This window comes from Rattus norvegicus, chromosome 19 (assembly GCF_036323735.1).
Source record: "Rattus norvegicus strain BN/NHsdMcwi chromosome 19, GRCr8, whole genome shotgun sequence".
In the NCBI taxonomy this organism is placed as follows: Eukaryota; Metazoa; Chordata; class Mammalia; order Rodentia; family Muridae; genus Rattus; species Rattus norvegicus.
The window spans coordinates 46,644,126-46,669,213 of record NC_086037.1 but is presented as its reverse complement, the minus strand read 5'-3'; the positions used below and the strand labels follow the sequence as shown (position 1 = coordinate 46,669,213).

The 25,088-nt window shown below is 41.3% G+C and overlaps 1 protein-coding gene across 3 annotated transcripts in view; it reads left to right on the top strand.

The window, feature by feature from the left end:
* Positions 1-14,322: 14,322 nt before the first annotated feature.
* Positions 14,323-25,088, top strand: part of Ttc29 (tetratricopeptide repeat domain 29) — a 218,366-nt gene continuing 207,600 nt past the window's right edge. The window contains exons 1-4 of one of the 3 annotated variants that reach the window (XM_063277892.1): positions 14,323-14,470; positions 15,064-15,102; positions 19,481-19,578; positions 21,366-21,449. In XM_063277892.1, coding sequence (XP_063133962.1) covers positions 19,487-19,578; positions 21,366-21,449 — 176 coding nt within the window. In that variant the 5' untranslated portion in view covers positions 14,323-14,470; positions 15,064-15,102; positions 19,481-19,486. Of the gene's footprint in view, positions 14,717-15,063; positions 15,103-19,480; positions 19,579-21,365; positions 21,450-25,088 lie in introns of all 3 variants that reach the window. The other 2 variants (XM_017601216.3, NM_001013890.1) reach the window with 2 other exon arrangements.

Below are 25,088 nucleotides of genomic sequence, written 5' to 3'. Positions count from 1 at the left end.
ATTGATGGTGTGAGAAGTACAGGCTAGTTAGGGTGGAGGTTAAAATTTTCAACCATAAACATAGTTTGCCAATCATATTGATTGATATTATCACTAGGTGTTGTCCTACTTAATAATGTGGTTTGAAAATGTCAGAGGAAGCTGCTTACCTTCTTGGGACCATTTCTTCCCATGTGACATGATTAATTGAGTCAGTGGCATAGGTCCTACCATCCTAGTCATGAGTCATGGTTAGCTGAGTCAGTGCCATAGGTCCTACCATCCTAGTCAGGAGACATGATTAGCTGAGTCTGTACCATAAGCCCTACCATCCTATGCATGCTCTCTGGTTGACAGTTCAGTCTCTATTATGAACTCCTGTTGGCCCAGGTTAGTGATTAGGGTCATAGAATTTGGGGAATAAACGCCTAATATAAAAATGCCTGAACAAATCCTAGCTCTATGGGTTTCCTACTGGGAGAACTGAAGCAACATCAGAGTTGTGTACACATCACACATGCAAAGGTAGCTTCACACAGCTGCTGTGAAACATTGTCCCTAGGGAAACATGAAGAAAAGTCGACCTACCCCAAACAGTCAATCAGTGATAGACCAAGTAATGATACCACCAAAGTGGGGGGTGGGGATTTATTTACAGAAGAAAGGTAAGGGAATAGAAACCATGCATATATAGTTGTATCATTGAGGGCTACCCCAGCATTGTTGATGGCTCACAAAAGCTAGAAAGTTGGAATTAAATACATAATATGTAGCTCAGTTGGTCTCTGCCTTTTCCGGGCAGAGTATGTTTCTTAAGAGTTCTTCTTGCTTATAAACCTAAAGAGGAAAAGTCAGTGTAAATCTGATCAGTTTCAGGAACTTCATGAAAATATTAAGTTGTTTGTTTCCTTAGTATGTTTCACTTCCCTTTAGAAGATCCTCGGTCCTTTTTTTCTTTTTCTTTTTCTTTTTTTTTCTTTTGTTGTTGATTAAGTTATTTATTTACTCTATATCTTGATGGCAGCTGCCCCTCCCTCTTCTCCTCCCAGTCTCTCCCTCTCACCTACCCCCCATCCACCCATACTCCCTTTCTCCTCAGAAAAGAGGAGACTTCTCATAAATATCAATCAACCTTGGCATGTCAAGTTGCAGTAAGATTATATGCATCTTCTTCAGCAGTTCTTTTATTGTTCAGGATTGTTTAGCTATCCTGGGTTTTTCTGTTTTTCCAATCTGGTTGAGAATTGTTATTTCAGGGTCTGTGAAGAATTGTACTGGAATTGTGTTGAATCTATAGGTTGCTTTTGGTAAGATGGCCATTTTGCTATGCTAATCTTAACGATCTATGAGCAGGGGAGGTCATCCATCTTCTGAGATCTTCAATTTCTTTCTTCAAAGATTTGAAGCTCTTGTCATACAAGTCTTTCACTTGCTTAGTTAGAATCACACCAATATATTTAATATTATGTATGACTATTGTAAAGGGTATTGCAAAGAAAAAGGGAACCTCTCACTGTTACAAACTGCTAATAGACCAATTCAAGAAAATTATATGTTATTCAATGTTCTCTTCCTCAGAGAGATGGGCCCTGTTGGTGGGAACTCTGACTTTGCACACCATGATACAAAATGTGGAAGAGAATTTGGGAAAGTTTTTAAATGAAATAACTAGGGTCTTTCAAGATGCTGATATATACATGGATTAAAATGCAAGAGTTTTATTTAAAGAAATGTCTATTTGGAAGAAAATTAAAACATGAAGAAGGCCAAGAAATTGATAAGTTTTGACTCCCAGTGAAAACGAAATTAAAAGAAGCAGAAGTGAGTGCTTGCTATACTCCTAGGTTAAAGAAAATCACAGAGGAACCCTTAACTTAAATATGGCCTAAATGTACCCTGAGATGCCAGGGTGTCTCAATGTCCCCTGCTTTTTATAGTCACTGAATAGAAACAATCTAAAGGAGGCTAAGAAGGCAGACATTTCAAAACATAGTTCCTGGGGCTCTCATTAAATACACTCCCAGTGTTTACTTACCTGTGGAGAACATTCTCACACCCAATGAGATAAGCAACAGGTACTCAGTTGTCTAACTTTAGCAGAAAAATTGCATTATTGATAAAATTGTTCATAAACCAACTAAAGTTACTTTTTGATCCTGGCTTTCAAAATCCAAAAGTCTTCCTTTCTAGATAAGTTACTGAGGTCTGAACATCCCCCACTTAATTCATATGTACATGCGCCCCTCAATTCATGCTTTGAAACATCATCAATATGATGGTACTAGGAAATGGGGTTTTGAGGAGATGATTAAATCACAAAGGCAGAGCTTTTCTGAATGTGAGAATGGCTCTTATAATGGAGTTTAAGAAGTGGGTTCATGTCTTCCACTCATTCAGGTTTCAGATATAGGCACAACCTTAGAGGCATCTCTAAAGCCCTCTCCATAGACTAAACACACTTATACCATGGGCTTGGACTTCTCACTTCCAGAACTGTAGGAAATAAATGTTATTTATAAATGTTCTAGCTCTGCAATATTTTTAAAGGCACCACAGACAGACCAAAAAGAGTTGCTAAGTTCATTTGATATCCTTTTCATTTTTTTACAGTTCCATATGACTCTCAAAAAAGTTTTAATGCATCTCATATATTCCTCATTATCATAGTATGTAAGGGGTGGTTCTGATACTTTGATCTGAAATCTGTATGTGAACACTGAAGGTCCTGTTCCCCAATTGGTTCTTGATTGATCAATAAAGATGCTTGTGGCTAATGGTTGAGCAGAATAGGCAGGACTTCCAGGTTCCCGAAGGCAGGCTAGCAGATGCAGGAGGAGAAAAGAGAATTCGCTATGCTGGGGTTAGGGGATGGGGTTGGGGCAGAGAGAGAGGGAAGGGGGTGTGGAGAGTCACCAGCCATGTGAGATCTCAGGTGGAGTGGTCATTGCCCACTTCCCTGACTGGGCCTGATGTAGCAGACAGGATATTAGAAACACAACGTCTAAGCTGAGGGCAGATTTGTGGTGCTGAGCTAGGACTAAAGGTAACTGAGCAACAAAGTCGAAGGAAGAATTAGAGGTGTTGAGCTGGGAGTGAAGAGAAGGACCCATTAGCTGTGGGAGGCTTACAAATGCCCAGCCATTGATCTAAAAAACATATTAAAAATAAGCTAATGTGTGTGTATCTTTCATCCAAGAATCCAAGGGAACCTGGACAGGGCTAGTAGCACAGGATGTCTGGACCTTATATTGGGGCAGTAGAAACTACACAACAGTAACCAGAAGTCTAAGATAGATAACACCAAGTGAAGGCAATAGTCCTGAATTATCTCTGCTAGAATGTCCTTTCTGTTTTGGCTACTCCAGTCAGACAGGAGCTCACCAGATCTAGAAACTCTGTAGTGTGTTCAGGAATCCATCTTACTAAAGGCTTTAACCAAATTCACACATGCTGACTGTATTAGTTACTTTTGTGTGCACAAAATAGTATGGGAAGAAGAAGCTCATCCTAGTGGATGGTTTTAGAGGGGATATGGTTCATCACGGCAGACAAGACATGGCAACAGACAGGCATGGTGGCAGGAACACGAAGATGGTAGGATCACATTTCATGTGTACATGGGAAGCATAGAGAATAGGAAGTGGTTCGAGACTGCAAAACCTCAAAGTCCACCCCCAGTGACGTGCTTCTTCCAGCCAGGTTCCATTTCCTTGCAAAGGTCTCAGAACCTTCCCCAGAAGCACCAGAAGCTGGGGACCAAGTGTTCAACAACATCAATTAATTTATTGTCAAAATAATAACTTTTAGGAGAATTTAAATATTTAATCTGCCCATACTTTCAGTTAACTAAAATTACCTCTATCAACTGAAGAGTCTCTACACAGAGGAGAAAATTAAAGATGTGGTTGCTTGGTGTTGGCAAAATGAGAGAAAACAAAACTAAATAGAGACAGTGATGGAATAGAAAACTAAGTAACGATGGTGATGGAACAGAAATGCTTTGGAGAAAGCAGACCAAGTATCTTTACTCAATGCTCTTGAAGGTAACTGAGACTACCTATCAAGAACCCCATGGCTTTAAAACATTTTATTTCAAAATAATGACTTCATTTTAATTTTTATAAGAGCATTCATAATTCTACCATGTCTGGACCATAAAATACTGTAAGATAACTACTTATTTTAATTATAATACTAAATAACTTAATGTTTATACACAAATATATGTATATATAATATATATTATATATGTATTATAAATATATATATATGCATGTAACTATAGTCATGGAAAAAGAGGCCATGAACTTGAAAGAGAGCAAGAAGGAATATACGAATGTCTGGAAGAAGAAAGGGAAAGGAGACATGATATAATAATAATAATATGTAATATCTCAAAAACATAAGAAAAATTAATATTCTCTAGTATACATATAAATAAATAATCTATACAAGTCTTCATGATCTTTACTGGATCATCAGTGGTGTACTGCTCCATTGTTTGGAGGCTGGTTACATCTTCCCTAGCTTAGCTGATGATAAGAGAGCTATGTGAGTCTGCTATTATGTTCCCCTCAATATTTCAGGCGGAGTTTGTCTCATTGTTCAGGGTTTAAAAGTGCACATTACAAGCACCATTCCTTCTATGTACTTTTCCATGACTTCCACACTTCCGTATAGCCCAAGGCTATAGCTGTGTGATCCTTCTTCAGGGCAGTGACATGAGGCCACCCCTGAAGCACTGTGCTGCACTGTGGTCCAGGGACAGGGAGCGTCTGCTGCAGTGATCTGTCCTGTGCCAGGTTTTGGTATAACTGGCTATAAAGGGATGGGAAGCAGATAACTAGTGGGGTTTGAATGACCGAGAGGCCAGAGATTAGTCCCTAGAGATTAAGAGTTGATCAGGGTGCTGAATTGGTGCAGAGCTGGCTGGGAAAAGCTAAAGCCCGTTATTTATAGCATTAGGAAAGCCAGGCCTCTTCCTCCCTGATGCTGACACAGATGTGTGACAGAGCTAAACAAACAAACAAACAAACAAACAAACAGAGAGCGTCTGTTGTGCTCATCCGTCTTCATTCCTAGACTTGAATAACCCAACCTGATAGTCCCGCCTGCAGTTTGAACAAGAAATGGTCCCCAGAGGCCTAGTGGTGCTGTTTTATGGAATCTTTGGGGTGTGCAGCCTTGCTGGAGAACGCACATCACTGGCTGCAGACTCTGAGGGATTACAGCCTCTCCGACTCAGCTTCCTGCTACCATGCCTGCCACTTGTTACCATGCCCCCTGCCTTGATGAACTCTTAGCTCTCTGGAACTATAACCCAACATAAACACTTTCATCTAGAAGTTGCTCTTGATCATTTTTTTCCACAGCAACAGAAAAAGAAACTGATATACTATCCTACCCAAACCTTATTTGCTGAAGCCACAGTGATATGGTCAAATTCAATGCTGGGCACCATCATCCCATTTTTGCCTTTATATGTCTATTTTAGCTTACGCTGGTACCTTAATCCCTAACAAATTGTTTTCTTGTGTGGCATACTGGGAGATACTGCAGAAATTTACCAAATGTGATGTTTGTCACTTCTTATAACAGTCCTTGAGAAACACCATTATATTCTACATCCTTTTTCTGAATTTAGAGTTCCCCTTGCTCACACACAGTAACATTTTCTTGGAGAAATTTTTCTTGGAGAAACATTTATTTGGAGAAATAAGAAGCTGCAGTTCTGTTATGTAAGGAAAATGCTAACATGTTTCCTAATATCTCTGAATGGCATTCCTGATATGTAAGTCACTGGATAGAATTTTACACATGTCATAGTTTATTATTGTGCCACGAAAGGTGGCTCTTGAGCGTCCTCCCTGAAAACTTGTTTTCCCGCCTGTGACACTATTGGGAGGTTGTAGAACCTTAGTTTAAGGGGCCTAATGGAAGGGAGTTTGGTCACTGGGGACATGCCTTTGCAGAGCATACTGGCCCCTTCCTACCTCTCTCTTTGCCTCTCGAATACCATGAAATGAAAAGCCTTCCTCTACACAGTCCTCTTCTACCGTGATGCACTTGTAACTACAAGGTCAAAGTGGTGAGGGTAAGTGTCCATGAACTAAAACCCCTGAACACACAAACCAAAGCGAGTCTTCCCCTTTATAAGTTGATTTCTCTCATGTATTGATTGTAACAAAAGTTGACGACTTTGCATGTTCATACATAATTAAGGTTTAAAGAGATTGTATACGTATTCAAACATTTGAATTTTGTGGAGCTTAATCTCCATTTGGAAGAAAGTTTCTATCATAATTGTACCCACTGTAGAAAGGCACAAAACTATATATAAAATTTCAAGAATGCATATTTGAGTGTTTTAGCTCAAATGGTATTATTTTTAAGAAGTGGCTGGTTTCCACTTTAAACCAAGGAGTACAGATTAGATAGCACACTAGCGAAAGTCCTGAAGACTTTCCAGGGCATCGTAAGTTGTGAGAGCTTTGAGAAAGTCATGTCGGAAACCCGCAACATTTGAATGTGCCCTCTCCTAACACTGGTGTCAGCACTGTGTACCAGGCTGTTGTTCTTTCTTCGTCCATTTCATTGTTCAAGGTCCCATCAAGCAATGGGAAGTTTGAGAGTGTCTCTACTGATTGCATTTGATTAGCTCTTAAATTCTACTTTGTAAGTCCTTTTAACTGCACGGCACTTACAACAATTACAAAAGTACTGCACACATCGGTAAAACCTATCAAGGTCTTTACGCTCTGAGTTTAGTGCAAAAATTACTTTCAAACATCAATAAGCAAATGACTTGTTTTACCATCAAATAACTACTTCATTGTACTTCATGGCAGATCAATAAGTATCGACTAGACTTCTCCATCTGATTTAGCATATAAATGCAAAATGTTTAAACCTCAAAAATATACCACGATATTTTCAGTCAGATCAATAACACCCCAAGATTTGGTACAGTGTAAATGAAAGACTTCAGCCTCAAGTTTTTAAGACTAGGTGTTACTAAATCACTGTGCCATTTCTCAATAAAATTGTATGGTTTCAACTTTTACTTTAGGAGAAATGCAATACTCTTAGATGTTTACTGTGAGCAAAAATATTACCTGTAATTAATCGATATAAGTTTGTGCTTTTAAATTAAATTTACGATTACATTTGTATTATTTAATAATTAATATTATTAAGTTAGTACCTAGTTTCCTTTCTTTTGTTATGATAAAATACACTGACAAAGGTGTTTTAGGGGAGAAAGGGCTCACAGTCCTAGTATCGCTCCAGAAGGATGACGCAGCAGGAATTTGAGCATCTAGTCACAGCGAGTATAGATGTGTGCATGCTTGTCAGTGCTCAGGGGGCTCTCTCCTGTATACTTTGTCTGAGGCCAGCTTCTGAAATGGAGCCAGCCACATCTGGGTGGGTCATCCTACATCAATCAACCCAATTAAGAAAATCCCTCATAGGCACACCCCAGGCCACCTTATCTAGACAATTCCTCATTGGGACTCTCTTCCCAAGTCATTTATCTGAATCAATGATATTGTGGTATTGCTTGCTAAATCACTGTGAAGTCAGAGGCAGCTAACAAGGCAGATCTTAAGCAAGAACATAGTTTTCTCATGATAGGTTACAGCTGCAAAAACGGCAAGAGGCCATTGTTCATATGGGGCCACCAAAGGTAAAACACAGGCAAATAGGGGCCAGTGAGATGACTCTGCATGTTAAGGAGTTTGCTGCCAAGCCTGATGACCTGAGTTCAAGTCATAGGTCTACAAGGTCGTAAGAGAGAGCTGACCTCATATACACAATACAAAATGTATTTCTTTTTTAAAGAATCAACAAAACCAAGTCCAACAACAACAAAACCAGGTAATTAAAGCATTTTGGTTAGACAACAATACTGTGGCAAATTGACCTCTAGGCTGTAATGTCCAGTCTTCTGAGCATCACCCGTTAACAAACATCATTGAGACAAAAGAAGACTGTATCACAATACACACGAAAGACACCTGCTATTTCTTACTCTTCAGCCTTTTAAAATACCTGTCAGTGTGGAGGAGCAACAGAGACCAGAGACAGAGACAGAAACAGAGATTTAAATCTCTTATAACCTAATTTGTAGAACCAAAAGGCCAGAGTTCACAGGTTCCTAGAAGAATAAAAATAGTTAGCCCTGCCTAGGTGAAAGCAAATTGTTCTCATCTAATCTATTAACATATGGGTGGAAACAGTATATGCTACATATGACCTTGCTCCATCAGAAAGATTTATCAGAAACCGTGACAACTAGAGTCACCATGAAGCTATCACCTGTAGGTTGTCACCTTCAGGCTCACTGTCCAACTCACCATTGGTCAGACTGTCAGTCACCATCAGTTTAACCGGTCTCTCTCCATCTCTTTTGTCCAGCAGACCTGGAGATTATATATGTGACCATTCAAGGAATTGTTCATCACTGTTATGTCTGAATTTCCCCAGCAAAATGGTATTTGTTTTGCATTTAATTTTTTGAGAACTGCGAATGCCATTACTATACACGTATCACTTCCAATTATTTTCTCCCCTCCAACACATCCCATGAGCCTACTCTCTCTCGCATCTATGACCTCTTCTTTAATTGTTATTGTATCTCTCTGACACACACAGACACACAGAGAAAGAGGAAAGAAGAGGGAGAGGGAGGAGGAGAGGGGAGAGAGAGAGAGAGAGAGAGAGAGAGAGAGAGAGAGAGAGAGAGAGAGAGAGAGAAAGAGAGAACCAGTAAATAGACTTAACCTTAATATATATTGGATCCACAATGCAGTCTGTGGACCCAACATATGGTTCTTCGCGAGCAATTCCTAACAGTTGAGTTTGCCTAAGGGAAAGAGATAAGGTCTTGAAAAGTTGGGTCTAGGAACTGCAGGGACTAAGGTAGACTCTTGAGAACAGGACAAGCAGAGTCATCATAGCAACTTTTGGCCAGGAATTACCTCCTGAAGAGACTGCAGAATACATGACAAATATTATTTTAATATTTAATATTTTAAGCTTGTTGTTGTTGCTGCTGTTTTTGCTTTTGCTTTGCTTTGCTATTCAGACTTCAGATTCCAAGGTCAACACCTAAAACTCACTAGGCCTCTGTCATGATCTTGTTCCTCCACAGGACTATAAGATATGAAGGAGGGAGGTATGTGGCAGATAAATTATATGCGAACAGCTTTGTCTGACTTATATTTTAGAAATGTAAATTAGTCAACTTAGCTGTTTGTTGTACAAAAGTTTCCTCTCAGAACGAAACATTCCATCCTGCAGAAAACTTCCTCCTGCCAGAAGGTAAATAACTCAGATTAGCGTCAGGAAGTCCTTTAGACTGACCAGATTCACCAAGCCCCTTCTTCTCCGAGTAAACAAGCCAAGCTACTGAGCATTCCTCTCAGATGACCCAAGCTGCGAAGACTCAGAGGCCAGACCAACTTTTTGCCTAAAAGAAGCAAAAACCAGCTGAGCCCCCTGGAGGAGGTTTATATCAACTGAGTCACTCAGAAGGGACACCCTCTGGCCTGTTGAGCTGCCTGCAGGCTGTGCACTGGGCCAGGTTCCCAGCTAATGTGAGCTGTCACCCATGCTGGAGTGGGCTTTGGTGACGCATTTGTCTGTAAATCATTTCTGCCCTTATAGGTAACCCCTCACACACATTCCTGTAAATATCCTTAATAAAGTTCACTGATTCCCTGCATTGGACTCTGTGGTATCCGTACTGTAGTCTGCCATGGGCTCCTTATCTGGACTGAGTAGACTGTGCTTGCATGTCTCCAGGAAAAGTCTTGCCACAGCACACATTATGACAGTTTATGACGTAGTGATTGCGAATCAGTGACCAATTCCTTTCTGTCATTTTCACTACATTTCCCATTTTTTGTTCCATATTTTAACTTCCTTTTATTTGCTCCATAATTCTCCTGTTTTACCTTCTTAAGAAAGATCCAGAAAAACCTATGACAAACGAAGATGCCTATCTCCCTCCCATCTCCATATTCAGTGGCAAATTTACAAATATAATAAATAAATCAATGTAACAACACATACAATGCAAACAGAGCAGAAAATGCCAATGGCTGTGAGAGCTTAGAGGCCCTGGGGCAGAAGCAGAAGAAAGCAGGCAGGAGGATGGGCCTGGCAAACCAAGCCACGCCTCCCAACCCAACCCCTGATGTCACTGCTGTGCGTCTGCAGGTGAAGAAGATGAAGCAGGTGGAGGAGGCCTGAACACGGGGAAAACATAGACCTGAGCACAGTACAGTGTCCAGCTAGTCTGCATTCTATTGGCCTGCCTCTCCTTTCGACACAGAGCAGGAAGTAGACTTTAAATTACATATCTGTTTTGGACAACACCAAATGAACTGTCAGGAAAGTGTGTGTACTCCAGATCTCCCTGTCGACACATCTGGATAGATCTCTTGTTAACTCTAGTGTAGTGGGTAAAAAGGATCAGCATCGGCTCAGGACATGCAAAGACCAAGTTCTCAGCACAACAGAGGCTGCCTCTGGCTAGAAAGGAGACAGTGGGGACCCATACACAAATGGTAGTTTATATAGGTTAAAGGGGAAACCCTGTGCTATGGTGAAGTGCTTACTTTAATTTGTCATGTTAATTAGGTAAACCAAAGGGAGCTTTTGGTTGGTTGACATCAATACTTTGATAGCTGGACCTTGACAGTCTCAGGAGGAGGAAGTAGCCAAATAAGGAAATGGACCCTGGAGGTTCACCTCAGGAATGCATGTAATCTAATAGTTTTCAGCAAGGCAGAAGGGGTGGGAGAGAAGGATGAGGCCTACTGGAGCCATTTTGTCATGCTTGAGCTGGCCAATGTCCCTTCAGTGGGCACAGCTTGAGAGGTAGTCCTCTAAAAGAAGTGCCTACTGTAACCAGAGAAAACTTTGGGGAAACTAATCCCATCCAGAAAATAGGTGAGTTGTACCATAGTTGCAGCTAATTCCTAGGATGGCGAGTACCAGGAGCTTTGATGCCCAGACTCCCATCATCCACTCTTTCCTCTTTGCCGTAGCTACCAACCCTAACTCTTTGTCTCTGCATGTGGATATTCAAATATGGCTGACATTCCCTACCTGTCCTTGAGGCTTGAAGTGGCAAGTGCTGAAGCCCTGGATGGTGGGATAAAGCAGTGATGTGTGGTTCCTCTTGGCTTGACGATGCTGTTCTCCTGTGTGTGTATTCCTCAGATTCCGCAGATGCTGTGGCTGGGTTGTGGAAGACTTCCTCGACAATGGGCTCCACAACCAGTTAAGTTGTAAAACAGATGCTGGATGCTGGGAACCTCAGACTGATGGTCCAGGTTTCTTATTGTTGATTTCTGTTACCCAAAGCCAAACCTACTAATAAGTACAGTGGCAGCCAAGCATAGCAGGCTATGTGAAAATGTCAACATTGAACAAAGAAAACTTTCCTGTAGGCAAACACAATTTATAGAAAACAATTATAGTCTTAAAATATGATATATTCAGTGATAATTGAGGAGAAATTCTGTTCATGAAAAAGAATGTACTAAAAAACAGTGGCGACAGTGCTCAGTGGTGAAGTGTGTATTTAGCATGTACAACGCTCCATGGGGCCAGCACCTCCAACTAGAAGCCTATCCTGACCCAGCAAGATGGCCACTTATCTCAAAGCCCAAGGAACTTTGGGCCTCACAAAATGGAAGAAGAGAAAGCAAACTCACCCAAGCTGTTCTCTTACCGCTACGTGCACACACACACACATGCATACATGCACACACATATGCACACACACACATGCACACACATATGCACACACACATACACACACATGCACACACTCACACACACATGCACACACATGCACACACACATGCACACACACATACACACACATGCACACACATGCACACACATGCACACACACATGTGCACACATGCACACACATGCACACACACATACACACACACACATGCACACACTCACACACACACACACTCACGCACACACACATACACACACACGCACACAACATTGTGAAAATAAATCTAGTAATAGAAGAGAGGCTTCTTTCCATATACAAGAACATTAATAAGGAGCTGACAAGTAATATTTTCAAAAACTTTACAGATAATATATAACAAATGATAAAAAGAATGAAAATGAAGAAATGTATTTGTTAGGGGTTAAAAATTCAAATCAGGGGCTCAATATTAATAATCAGAATCGTAGAAGAAAATATTTCAAAGAAAACTACTAGTAAAGTAATAGCTTGCCGTTATGTAAATGAAAGGAAGGATATGCAAGATGTCAACTGAAGGGCTCTTCCTCAAGAACCTAATGAACTGTCTAGACAAAAAGCATAAAACAGAATTACCTGCTCTGAGGAAGCATACCTATACACCCTGTACTATGGAGGATCAGGAATTCCCGGGAAGCTTCAGCTACAAAAGGTCTCACTGAAGAGAGCCACTGTGACTATCTCACCTGTCATTTGCAGGTGCTTGTTTTCTCTCTAAAACAAATGGTAAGGTGACAACTTCCTTCTTTCTTATAGTTGAGCAGGAACATGTGAGTTGTAGCCAATAGAAGATGAGAGAGAGAGCTGTTGCTTTTATTCCAGATGAAGCCTTTGAGGCCAATGGGCAATTTCCTTCCATTATCATCTCTCTCCACAGGCAAGGCACTCCCTGGTGGCAAGGCACATCCCAGTGGCGGTCCTTTCAGTCCAGGCCTCTGTGACAGTAGTACAGAGCAGAACTCAAGGCTGACTTGGGACAGCACATAGCATAATTCAGAAATGGCTTTGATGTTTTAGCAACTAAGACTTGTGATTGACATAGACAATGTGGATCTTCTTAGGAGATCACCTACACAGGAGGGAAAAGGAACTGGGTGTGTGGGGTCTCATCATGAAAGCCGGGACCAGCAAATGAAAAGGGAAACTTTCTAAGTATCAAGGGTATACACTTTACCAATGGTTGTAGGGGAAAGTCAGACAATGTCATCCCCGAAAGAACTTAAAGTGTATAGACTATTCTTCCTTCAGTGTTGCAGGGGGACACATTCAATAAAATACCTGAGACAAAACAATAAGATTCCGGAAAAACTTCCTATTGGAACTGATGAGTAGGGTGTTAAAACCACACTAAGACCTAATATGGGGAGTGGCTAGAATGAAGTGGCATCCACTGGAGGATTCAAGTTTGCATTTGAAGGGAGTTTTGTCCTAAATACCCATCTTCAGGACCCAGATCAGAAGACGCTCTGGATGTAGCCAGACAGTAGCAGCTTGAAGTGCTTGTCTGTATCTGCTCCCCTTCCCCCTTTGAGTTCTAGATGGGGGAGAGAGAATCAACTGGAGGACTTTCTGTCTGTCCTGTCATTCATTCAGTTAGTTCAAAACCTGTGTGAATACACACCACACCCCTGTCCTCATGCTATTGCAGGAAATTAGACAAGGAAAAGGAAAGACAAAAACACACACATAGCTGACACTTTCAGGGAAGATGGGCTCATAGTAAAGACATCTATAAGTGAAAAGAATAAGGCGAGATTAATTTTATGTGGATAAAGATAGGCATGTCCTTAAGTCATCAATGCTTTTGGTAGATTCCCAAGTCCCTTGAGAAAGGGTGTCTGAAGCCCGAAAGCTTTACGTGGAGGAAACTGTTTCCCCCTTTATTTTTAAGTTTGGGTTTTCTATCATTTGCAAAAATCTATCTCTAAAGAACGTCGTGTTCAGCAGGAGGACCAGTCATAGACTTTCCAGTGAGCTAGGGACGGTAAGCTGGAAGAACAAATCACACAGGCAGGATAGAGTTTTCTGAACCTCTGACTCAGAGGTCTTTACCTGTGAGACGACAGCAAATAGAACTCACAAATCACCCGTGCAGAAAATCGGTAGAGAGCAGACTCTGGGAGAGAATCCACACGGGTCAGATGGAGTTACTTTAAAGATGGTTTTGAAAGCTACAAAATGAATTCATGAGAACAGATGAGGCTCTCTTGGTGTAAACCAGAGGTGGCGCTGGCTACAGGTAGTCACAATGATCAATTGCATGTTCATGAGAAATAACTGAATGCACGGAAATACTAAAAAATACTTGAGGAAAAGCGGCACCCTAAAGGTAACAACTCAGGGGCATTCAGAAACTTCTGGATTGTGGGAATTTCTCTGGCGGGCCTACTGGAGGAACCAGATCTTCTAGCAGACTACTCCCATTCATCAACAACCCCCGCCCCCTTACAAGCACCGCCCCCACGCTTGAAGAGTCTTGAAGCTGACCAATCCCAAAGCCCATTTTAGCCTAACTCCGCCTCCATCTGTCCCGCCGTGCCCTCTCTGTTTCCCTGGAGACGCTCTCGGCGTCTGCACCCAGCCAGGGCACCAACCTTGGATGAGAGTATCCTGTCCAGCACCCACCGCCTGCAGGAGCTTAGTCAGGGGACACAGAACCACAGTCCCAGAGCCAGTTTTCTGAGGTTTGTGGGGCAAGGCTGGAGACAGGACCTGGTCGGCTCCCCGGAGAGTGGGCTGCTTTTCCTTCCCAAGAACCCATTCCTCCATTACCTGGGCCTCAGCTTCCTGAGAGAAAGGGCCCTCCCTCTCCACTCACCCCCCAAAATCAATCCCCTCCCCAGAGGAGCAGAAGGTGCTCTTCTTGCCCCCTTAGACTACCTGGTCCGTCAAGAAAAAAACGTATATAGGTACAGCAGACCTGCTCAGAGGTAGGTGGAAACAGGAGAGAAAGAAGGCATTCTCCGTTTTCAGCTGTCATTAACAGCTGATGCTCACAAATGTCAGAGAAAGAACTATCCTGAGCCGTATTGGAGTTTCAGGTGTTTGGGGCATTCTGTTGAATTAGCGATTAGTTTCCCAGTGTCTGACTGGGACGTTTTACTTTGTAGTTCATTTAAATAAATGCTGTATGCTGGGTACACAATACTGTTATATATCCTCTGGTCTGAGTAAGTCTTGTTTCTTAACTTGGGGAGCACAGAGGAATTCTGACACTAAGCACTTTTTAATTTTTTCTCTTTTCTTTGCTGTTGCTTTTTTCTTACTGATTTTTCAGAGGAGTCTGAGAGCCCAAAGCAGTCGATTATCTGCAAATGTAAGTTGGATGAAATGCGTCTTACCTTCTAAGGCTTTCCCTACTTGATGTTTTGACTTACTCACTACTAAATGTTGGGTGGTGGGAAATGTGTGATTACTATTTATCTTGAAACCCATCCAGCTGTCCACCACGACATGCTGGGAGTGCCCCAAATTTCAAACTTATTTATGTAAACTTGTTTTTCAATCTTGTAAGAAAAGCTGACTAAATGTATCCTGTGGTTCCCTTCATCTTCCTAATCATAAAAATGACTTTAAAAAAAATGACTTTGTGCCATCGGTGGGGAAATCATACTCATTTCAAATTTCTCAGTGATGCACAATAATCAATTTGCTGGGTCTGTTGGCTTTCTCTCGTTTCGGCTTTCACTGTCACAGTGATTGGACCTGGAAATATAAGGGACACAGCCCCTCTCTAAACTGCCACTGTGAAGGACACAGTCACCTGCTCTCCTTTTGTGGTTCCTGTTGGAGACATGTCAAGGGGGAGTGTGCAGAAGGGTTACTCTTTGAAGAGTTTCACTTGGGGGCCAGAAATGTGAACTCCCACCATGGGACCTATGCAGCCTGACCCAGAACTCTCAAACCTTTATCCCCTGCTTCCCCATTCTCATTTCTCTTTGTACGTGGGGCCCAAACTCAGAGGCTGTAACTGTAGCTGATGTGAGTGCCAACCAGCAGATCAAAGGATGTGCCAAATCTTTTCTGAATACCAACTGTGGAATGGCTCCAGGCGGCCTTTTGATCTTTGCCTCAGCCACATGTAGCACTGCCCATTTGCTGGCATTGGAAGGGAGGGGGAAAATGTCCCCTGGGTCCTCCCTAGCACACTGCTTCAGCCTGGGTTCCAGGGGCTAAGCACATTTTGGTACCAGCCTGAGAGGCACCCTCCCTCTCCCTCACTGAGCAACTGCCTTCCTGCAGCTTTCTTCTGTAGGGATGAGTTGGGGTACACCCTGATGGATGGCCAAGGTTGAGGATGGCTTCCGTTTTGCTGCTGGCCTAGGTCAGATAGTGCACAGCAGGAATGGACTAAATTCCTTATTGCTGAGTTGAGGTTAGAACACCAAGGACTGGGAATCATGGGAAAATTGACTCAAGTCATGTTAACAGTGAACATGAGGCTTTACAAACAGAACAAAACTCTGAAATGAGAGCTTCCTTCACACACTGGCTTTTTCTCCCACTACTTCCCCAGCTGCTTGTGAGAATGCTTGTTACTTATGAGAATGTAGCTGCCACCGGCTTTAATAAAAACATACATAAGCCCAAACTTAGAAGGCATCAGAGGGAGGACGCTTACTTGGGAAGATAATTTGGTGCAAGATGACACTGAATATTGAGTGTATTTCAAATTCCACATGAAGCATGTAATTCAAACTACATACTTTTATTGTATAAATAGACGAAGTGGTGGCCACACATTGATTATGGGAAACAAAATACCTTTGCTTAGCAATCATAGGCAAGGTAGGATGTGGGTGGGGAACAAGGAGAGAGCCCGCTAGACATCCACCCTAATGCTTAGCTTCAACTTCCCGGGGCAGATGGGTTGAGTGACGTTTTTCCAGCATGCAGTTAATAACTTTTTCCTCACTTTATAATTCAGCTCTGACCACCCCTCATTCAGAGTTTGTGCCTTGAGGCTTGCCAGCAGGGCTTACAGTACTTACATTAAACTAAATTTAAGAGTAAAGGTGTTCCCGCTGCTCATGCTCTCAGATCAGAGGAGAGCAAAATGAAGAAGCTGGCAGCTGAAACTTTAATGGTGGGAAACGTTGACTTACAATTTGAAAAAAAAAATCGCAGTTGATCTGTGTGACAAAGAAGACACGTTCTTTTCTAAGTATACCCTTAGCGTTTGATTTCATTACGTGCTTACATTTTCTGGAAAAATTCAGCTAGCCCACTTGTTTTCGTATAACGTACCAGAAGGCCCACTCTGAGGGGTGGCAGCGTGGATTAAGCAGGCCATATCAGAACTCGTGACACTGCCCCATAGCCTGCATGTAACTAAGTCTGCCTGATATGTGAGAAGCTCCCTAGTGTATCTACAGCTGCTCTTGGCTCCAGGGCCCATCCTGTTATGCCCTGGAAAGCAGAATGGGGCCTCAGGATGTATTCACTCGTGGGACACAGGGCATGCTGAATGGAGGGTGTAGCATCTCTCATTGTCTTCATTCCCCTTAGAAAGCCATTAGCGGAAGATAGGTGAGGGGTTACACCTGAATTCATTCCACTGTACTCTGTAATGCTGTACACCCTGTAATGATGGCTTCACGAATTCTAGAGTAAGCTTCTGGAAGGTGGGTTTGGGGAGCCGTTTGGTGTTCCTTTAAGCACATCCATGACGATTGTCCTCTGTTAGTCAAAGTTTCTTAACACATGTTATGTTTAAGACTTTGAGTTAATAAATTTTGGACATCCAGATAAACTGACTTGATATAACATTTGATCAGAAAAAAATTAAGTCTTTTTGAGTTACAAAGTTATTTTATTATGAAGTTACCCCTTGTAATTACCATTCACTTCTGTTGCTTATTCTGCAGAAATAAAAACTACTTTCTATTCAGACTGTGTGCTTTAACTGTGTGGCTATGTGCAGACAATATACACATGCTATAAAAGCAGAGAATATGTTTCTTTATGATTCATGCAGTTAATCGTGTCTGCATAAACAGGGTAATAGGATTCTAATGTATCAGAAATAAAATACTAATCTGTATTTAAATTATCTCTTTAATTATGCAAAAATGCTTTAGTCTAATGTGATAATTGTTCTTAGAAACATGAGACCAAACCTATCAATACTGACTTTCACAAGACTTCCTCTGAAGTTTTGGTGTCTCCCCCACATACCCCAGGCCCTTGGGTATCTTAGTACTCCACTGTCTGTAGATGGCTCTGTCTCAGGTCTGACTATGTCTCCTCCCACCTACCTCTCCTGCCAGATTTCACAGATGCCTCAACAGTAGCCCTTCTGCAGCCTGGCATTCCTTTCCCTGTGGCATAATCTCAAAAGAATCAGGGCAAACCTTTCAAAGTGAAGCTGAAATTGTGTCACCCCAAAGGAACCAGGGTGGATCATGGTATCTGGAAGACCTATAGTAGAAAGAGTATCATGTCAATCAGGAAAACGCTAGAGTTTCTACAGTAGCTTCAAGACTGTGCCTCTCTAATTTTAATTTCATCGTCTCCTTGTGCCATGTGCCCTCCACTGTTGCTTAACCTTCATGTTGTATTTCTTTTATGAGGTCTTTTTTTTTTAATCACCATACGCTGTTCTGTTTATTTTGCTTATGTAACTGTGGTCTACTTTTCTGAGCATCCACTCCCATAGTGGAGAGTTCATGAGGTCAGAGATCTTCGTCTTTTTTGCTAGTGTGTCTTCAGCACCTAGGACAGTGCCAGCCACAAAGCAGTGGCTCCGTGAATAATCTGTTGACTACTGGGACCTGAGTTGATGGTTTTACTTCAGATCACACACATATAAAATGTGGGTGACAAGTGATTTGAAACTTAGAGGCAGCCTTTCGGGTCGCTGAGGAAGGGAGGAGTTAAAGCTGGTGTGCACAGCAGTGATGGTGTCAGGAACATTCGGCCTTTTCAATGTCTCCTTACTTAGGTAAAAGGTGGACTCTTGCAGCTGACAGCCTTGTCATCATAGACACCCTTTCTCTAAGTCCTTCAGGTACCAAGATCCACCTTGCTTTTGGGGGAGACATAGTTTTAATAACTTTGTTAACTCTCCTTTCTCAATGCTAACACTCATGACACAATGCATTTCAGAAAAAGGCTACCATCATCTCTCCTACCCAGAATTCTCTTCTTCAGGTGTCACTGTGTAAATCTCCCTCAGGCAGATGGTTCTGTATTCACAAGCCTTGTGTGGGGACAGACTTATCACGACAGGATAAGACCTAAGAGAGGCTCAGTTTCTTGACAGTTCATTCAAATACTTGCCCTTTGTTGATCCTGAGAAAACCTGGGGTTGCTATACAATGAGAAAACCCAAGATATATGACCATACTACATACATGTGCTCTGGAAGATAGCTCTGTCAGCCCCTGCCACCTGATAAATAAATGGAGATTAGCTCTCTCCCTAGCGGGGTTACTTGAGCTTCTCAGGTAAATCTATTAACAAAGTTGAACCATCAGTGCATTTAATGTATTTTCTCCTAAATGACTCTGGTGTAGAGACTCAGACAGTTGTCCAAAAGACACACAGTAGAAGAGATGAGCGACAGAACCTGAAGAATATAGAGACACCCTCACCTCAGACAATACCCAGGACATTGCTAATGATATATTATCTTCAACGAGTCTTTGAAGATTTATCCTTTCATAACCATCATTTCTGCTTATATTTTGCAGCCCCCAATGGCCACCTTTCCCCCACTCTCCATGACTCGTACAAAGCTTGCAGTCTTAGCCAGGCAGAAGCTTCCGTGTTCTTCAAAATCAATCCCAAGGTATGCAGCCCTGCTTCCTACAGAGTACAGTTCTGCAGCCACTGGCGTCAGCAGCACTCTAAAAGACTGCAGTTGTGGAAAGGAAAGAAATAGCATTGTTACAGTCAAATATTCAAATTCACTGTTTTGAAAGGCTTTGTGAGACTCACTTAAGTATAACCAATTTATTTATTTACCAAACTGGTTGTCATTTAATTTTTTTGTTTCCTATGAATCTATTTTATAATTTTTATAGAACTCCAAGATTTTTTAAAAATATGCACGGAAAGACTAAAGGAGAATCTTTAAGACGGAGCATATATATATTGCTTTCAGCTCACAAAGTCTCAAACCCTGACTGACTTCTGTTTTGGGGGGCTATGCTCTTAGTAGGATGCATGCTTCCTACTGGGATAGCTTGGCAGGCAAGTCTTAGCTTGTAAAATGACAATGGAACCTGAAAATTCCTCCACATAGCTGCTGCTCCTGACCTGGCTACCAAGCTACTGGAGTTGTCACAGAATCCAGAACAAGAAATTGATGCATTTATATTTGCAAATATTAACAGTACCGAGATACTTTGAAGTTGCCAGTGAATTGACTTTCAGGAATACACATATTGCTTATGACTAGAAATAATTCGCATATGTACTTTGGGCTAGTTTCTTTTGTGCATTTATGTCAATTCCTGTAAAGTATAGCGGTCAGATTATTACGAGACTTCTTTGTTCTTGTCTTGCATTTTTAGTCTGGAAAGACTGAAGCCCCTGGACCAAAGTAAATGCATAACACCACCAATGCAAACCTTCTTAGCTGCGAGTAAGGGTTTATTCCCTTAGCTTTTGATAAGTGCGCCATTCGTGCACATGCACTCATACATGTGTATGTTCTTTAATTTTTGAAATACTTACAAGGCCCGAAAAACTTGATTTGTCTTTTTGCCCCGATTAAGATCACATATTCTTTTCGAAATGAGCAGCAAACACAACTGATCGTCACTTCCCTAAGAACAGATAGGTTTTTTGAAAAGAATGTTGTTAAAGAAAATATCTTTATTATTACTATCTGGGGTGAAAGTTTTTACAATCATTCCTTAAGTATTCTGTAAGTAAAAACAAGAATATTTAGAGATGTTTAGTGCCATGTGCACAGGATTCTGGGAACTTAATCTGTATTTAATTTTGCAAACAGAGAGGATATTAGTATGAACCCATTTTTCAATAAAATCTGTTTTAATTTTTTTGCATCTTGCATCTCAATAATTTGAGATCCATGCATGATTTGAGGAAAAATAAAAAAACACAAGCAGGATTTTAGTAGGACACAGTGAGGCACACCTGTAATTGACAGGGCCTGCCTCTGGGCTGCAGAGCGAGTCATCTGAAAAACAAAACAATGGAACAATTGAGAAAAAACTAACCTTTTCAACAGCATTCCAGGGGAAACTTTAATAATGTTTGGAGTAAGCACGTTTGATACATTTGAATTGCACAGCTGTCCTTGACTCCAGGTCCTCTACCAAAAAACAAGGCAAGCAGAGTTCTCCAGCTCTGTGAGTGACCTGGAAGACAGTAGGACAGCCTGCCACCTGTGGCCATACATTGTCAACACATTACTCTTCCCTGTCTTTTGCCTTTCAAGTTATTTAGAAATGATCCAAAAACTGTACGGGTACAGCTGTAGCGGAGTGCTCACCCCGGACACCCCTGTCTACTGAATGTGTCTTCACTCCTGGTATCATTCTGTGTGTTTGGGAGCTTTTCAACTTGGTCAGACGGTACTATATTATTTCTTTCTATCCCATTTAGGGCCCAGTTGATCAAAGAGAAAGATGACATAGATTATTACCTGGAGCAGAATATCAAAGGGCTGTCGAAGGAAGAGGTTGCTGCGTAAGTGTGGCCTCTTAATGGCACTTTAATATAAAGTTTGTTTCTTTTGTCTGGATTCTTTCTTGGAATTTCAATTTTCCCGAGCAGTAAACTTTTTTTCACTGGAACATGGCATTTAAAAATTAAAACTGATATTAAATAGTGATAAGTCACGTCTATTGATCTTACACACATCAAAGTCTTTAATTTTTGGACTCTCAAAATTCTTATATTTATCAAGATATTATACTAGCACATTTGCAATTATTGAGTTAAGTCCGAGCCATTAATTGCTTATTAATCTCCATTTTAGAGAATGTTGCCTCTGTGGAGAAGAGCAGAGTTTTTAAAGAAAGATATGTGTATTTTTTCTTGATAGTTAAAACAATGAAAAAATAGTTCTCAGTGGTGTATTTTGTTCTCTCTGTCCAAGAACACTTAAAGATATCAATGGATTCCAGTTCATTGTCAAATGTAAAAATACTTCTAAGTTGTCTGCTATTTCATCACCAAGTAGAATTTAATCTGTAGGATGAATGGCAGTATGAAAAAATTCCATGTCTGTTACAAGGATAGAAATTATGTCTTATTTATACCTATTCTCTACATCCAGAGTAGAGGCTGTAGAGGCTTAAGGTTGCTTGTGTACAGGCTTACTCTTTAGGAAATCTCCATGGGTACATACATCGCCCCGAATTCATAAATATCCACTGTCATCGTTAGTGTAAATATTTTTAGAGAATCCAATAGCACAGCTAAGAAACAACAATATCCCTGCGTGGAGAGAAAACAAAACCACTGTGAATCACCCTGAGCATGGAAGAGGGGCATCTAAACCGAGTGGACTCTGCAAATACAGAAAGGAAAGCAGTAGCAAAAGAAGAGAATGAATCCAATAGCAAATCACCTAATGCTAATTAGGAAACACGCCTAATGATGCTTGCATCCCAGGCTGCATACCGTGTAATATTTAGGTCTCAGTACCTCTCATTGTGTCTGATTTGATCTATCCTCATGCGTGCATTGTATAGGCAAACAAAGTAGTTCATCTTTTCACAAGTTCCAGGATAGAATGATAGCATTTTATAGCAAGTGGACTGGGGGTATGGTGCCTGTTAATCCCAGCACCCAGAAGACCAAGGCAGGAGGGTCAAGAGTTTGAGGTCATTCTTTGCTACATCAAGAACTGGAGGAGTGCCTGGGCTACCTTGAGACCCTATCAAGAAACCCTTAAAAATTGTAATAATTAATGTTACTTATTTCCACGAAGCAGTTGGGATGTTTGATCAAATGTTATTTGGATTGATAACTCATTAACTTGCCGTGGTAACCTGTTGTATAAAGTGAATGATCATTATTGTATGATAGCATGGTTATTAATTATAAGAAATATATGTAAGTGGTATTTGCTTTATGACTTAAGTATAATTATATGCAAATAGCTTAGTTGCACTTAAGTGTTCAGAATTAAATGTACACTTTGTAAAGACCAATAAACTAGAAACTCTGGGCACCAAAGCACCCAGTGCAGACTATTCAATTGAAGTGTTCAAGACTATGCTAACTATAGCAGCAATATGATTTTTTCCATCAAATTGATTTCAAGTTCATCACTGTGTTACAGAAAACAGTAACTGCACTGAGAAATTCTGAGTCTTTCATATTGCAATCTTAAAGCACACCACGAGCATGACTGGAGAATCTAATGCTTATCTGGACAAGAGCCCTTTCTGTGAGACCCAGATGCAAACCACTAGTGTAAAGACAGCACACACATAGAGAGAGCGCACACACAACTTGCTATTATGCTTTTGATTGATGCTTATTCTAGATTGCACCCTAGACAAACTAATTGAATAACACATAAAGGAGAAAATTGATGAACGATTTCAGCATCCCCCAGAAATGCCCAGCAGGTGCCAAGAGGAATTGTGCATATTCTATTAGCTGAGGAATTGCTACATAAAGCATCTTATTAGTCATTCAACTCCAAAAAGATAAATTGGTCAACAAGTAGGTACCAATTACTTACCTTAAATCTAATATGAGATTTTTCCACACCGGGAGAGACAGTGATATTTTACTGTAAGGTACTTGATCCTATCCCAACGTCTTAACATGTATTTGAGATATTAAGACCTATATGCAACAGATATGGAATGGACAAGTACTGAAGTACTGTGAGGTGCAGGCAAGAGACCAAGGCTAAAGCAGAAAAGACAGAGATGGCTGGGTGAAAAATTCAAGGAATATGTACATGCATGCATGCATACATACATACATACATACATACATACATACATACATACATACACCAACACACATATGGTTAGCATACTGAAGGGATCTGACCAGTAAGTCACTGATAATGGCATACAGGGTTTAAAGTGCAGTGGCTCACAAATCTAATTTTCAAGTGGGTAGATTAAGATACACCTCAAATCCTCCTCTCTGCTGCCATATTCTTCAATAGGATGCTAAAATATTTGCATTTACTCAAGATGCTAAAATATTTGTCCGTACTCACTAAGACACTTAATACACACTACGTTTAGCATCTCATAATTTGCTCATGTTCTTTGTCTTGTCTCCAAATGACTTCTTATCATGGGTCTCCAAATAGCCTGTGATGTTTGGTCCTGCTTCGAATAGCAACCAATTTGCATGTAAATGTGTACTGTGGTTTTCCAGATCGTGATGGGTAGGGAAGGACAGCCTTACTTCTGGTCTAAGTACCCCTCTCCCCTTCCACCTAACTCCCTCTCAGCTCTCTCCTTCAGGCATGCGTCATCAAGTTCCCAGTCTGCATGGAATCAGCACGTGGCACTTGTATTTAAACCTCCTTTAGTGTTTCTGGTCTTCTGAAGTCCTACAAGTGCTATCTCACATTTTCCCAATGCATTTGCAGTGGCTGGGCTTACTGACATTTCTCCTTTTCCTCCACCATGCTTCCTTTGAGCTGTATCTGTCAGTGGGGCACTTTTGTTTCATTCTTGTGGCTTTTGCTAAGTCTTGGATGGTTGTCCTCTAGGCTACATTGCATCAGTGACAGTGATGGTGATGGTGATGGTGATGATGTTGATGATGGTGATGATGGTGATGATGATGATGTATTATCATCACCTCCATTGATGATGACATCTGTTCTCAAATTCTCATTGGAAAGAAAACTGAGGGTGCTGTCCTAGGCAACCCTCTCCAGCTGTTGTCTCAACAGGATCCACCCTCAGCCATAAGGATTAGGGTGATCTCATGGTCATCACAATGGCAAAACCAGCATCAAGCTTACCAGGCTCCAAGACTTTTACATTGAACTGCCTCTTGATGGGCCTACTTAAAACAAAAGATACACATCACAAGGCTGCAGCAACTTGAAGCTGGTTCTTGTTTCCATGATATTCCTCTCCTGCGACCCACTCCAGGGGTCTCCCTATGGTCTTTCCCCAAGGCAGCCTTTCCCTTGGCCCTGCCCCATGTACTCTATCAGATGCAAGGTGAAAATCGATCCTGAGCCCCAGTACTGCTCTCTGTGGCCTCCCTCCAGTCTCCAGCACCATCTAGTTACTCTTCCACTCCGGAGTACTCCTGGGTACTCTGCCAAATCTAGCTGCAGAGTGAAACTCTAACAACAATAACAACAACAACAGTAATAATAATAAT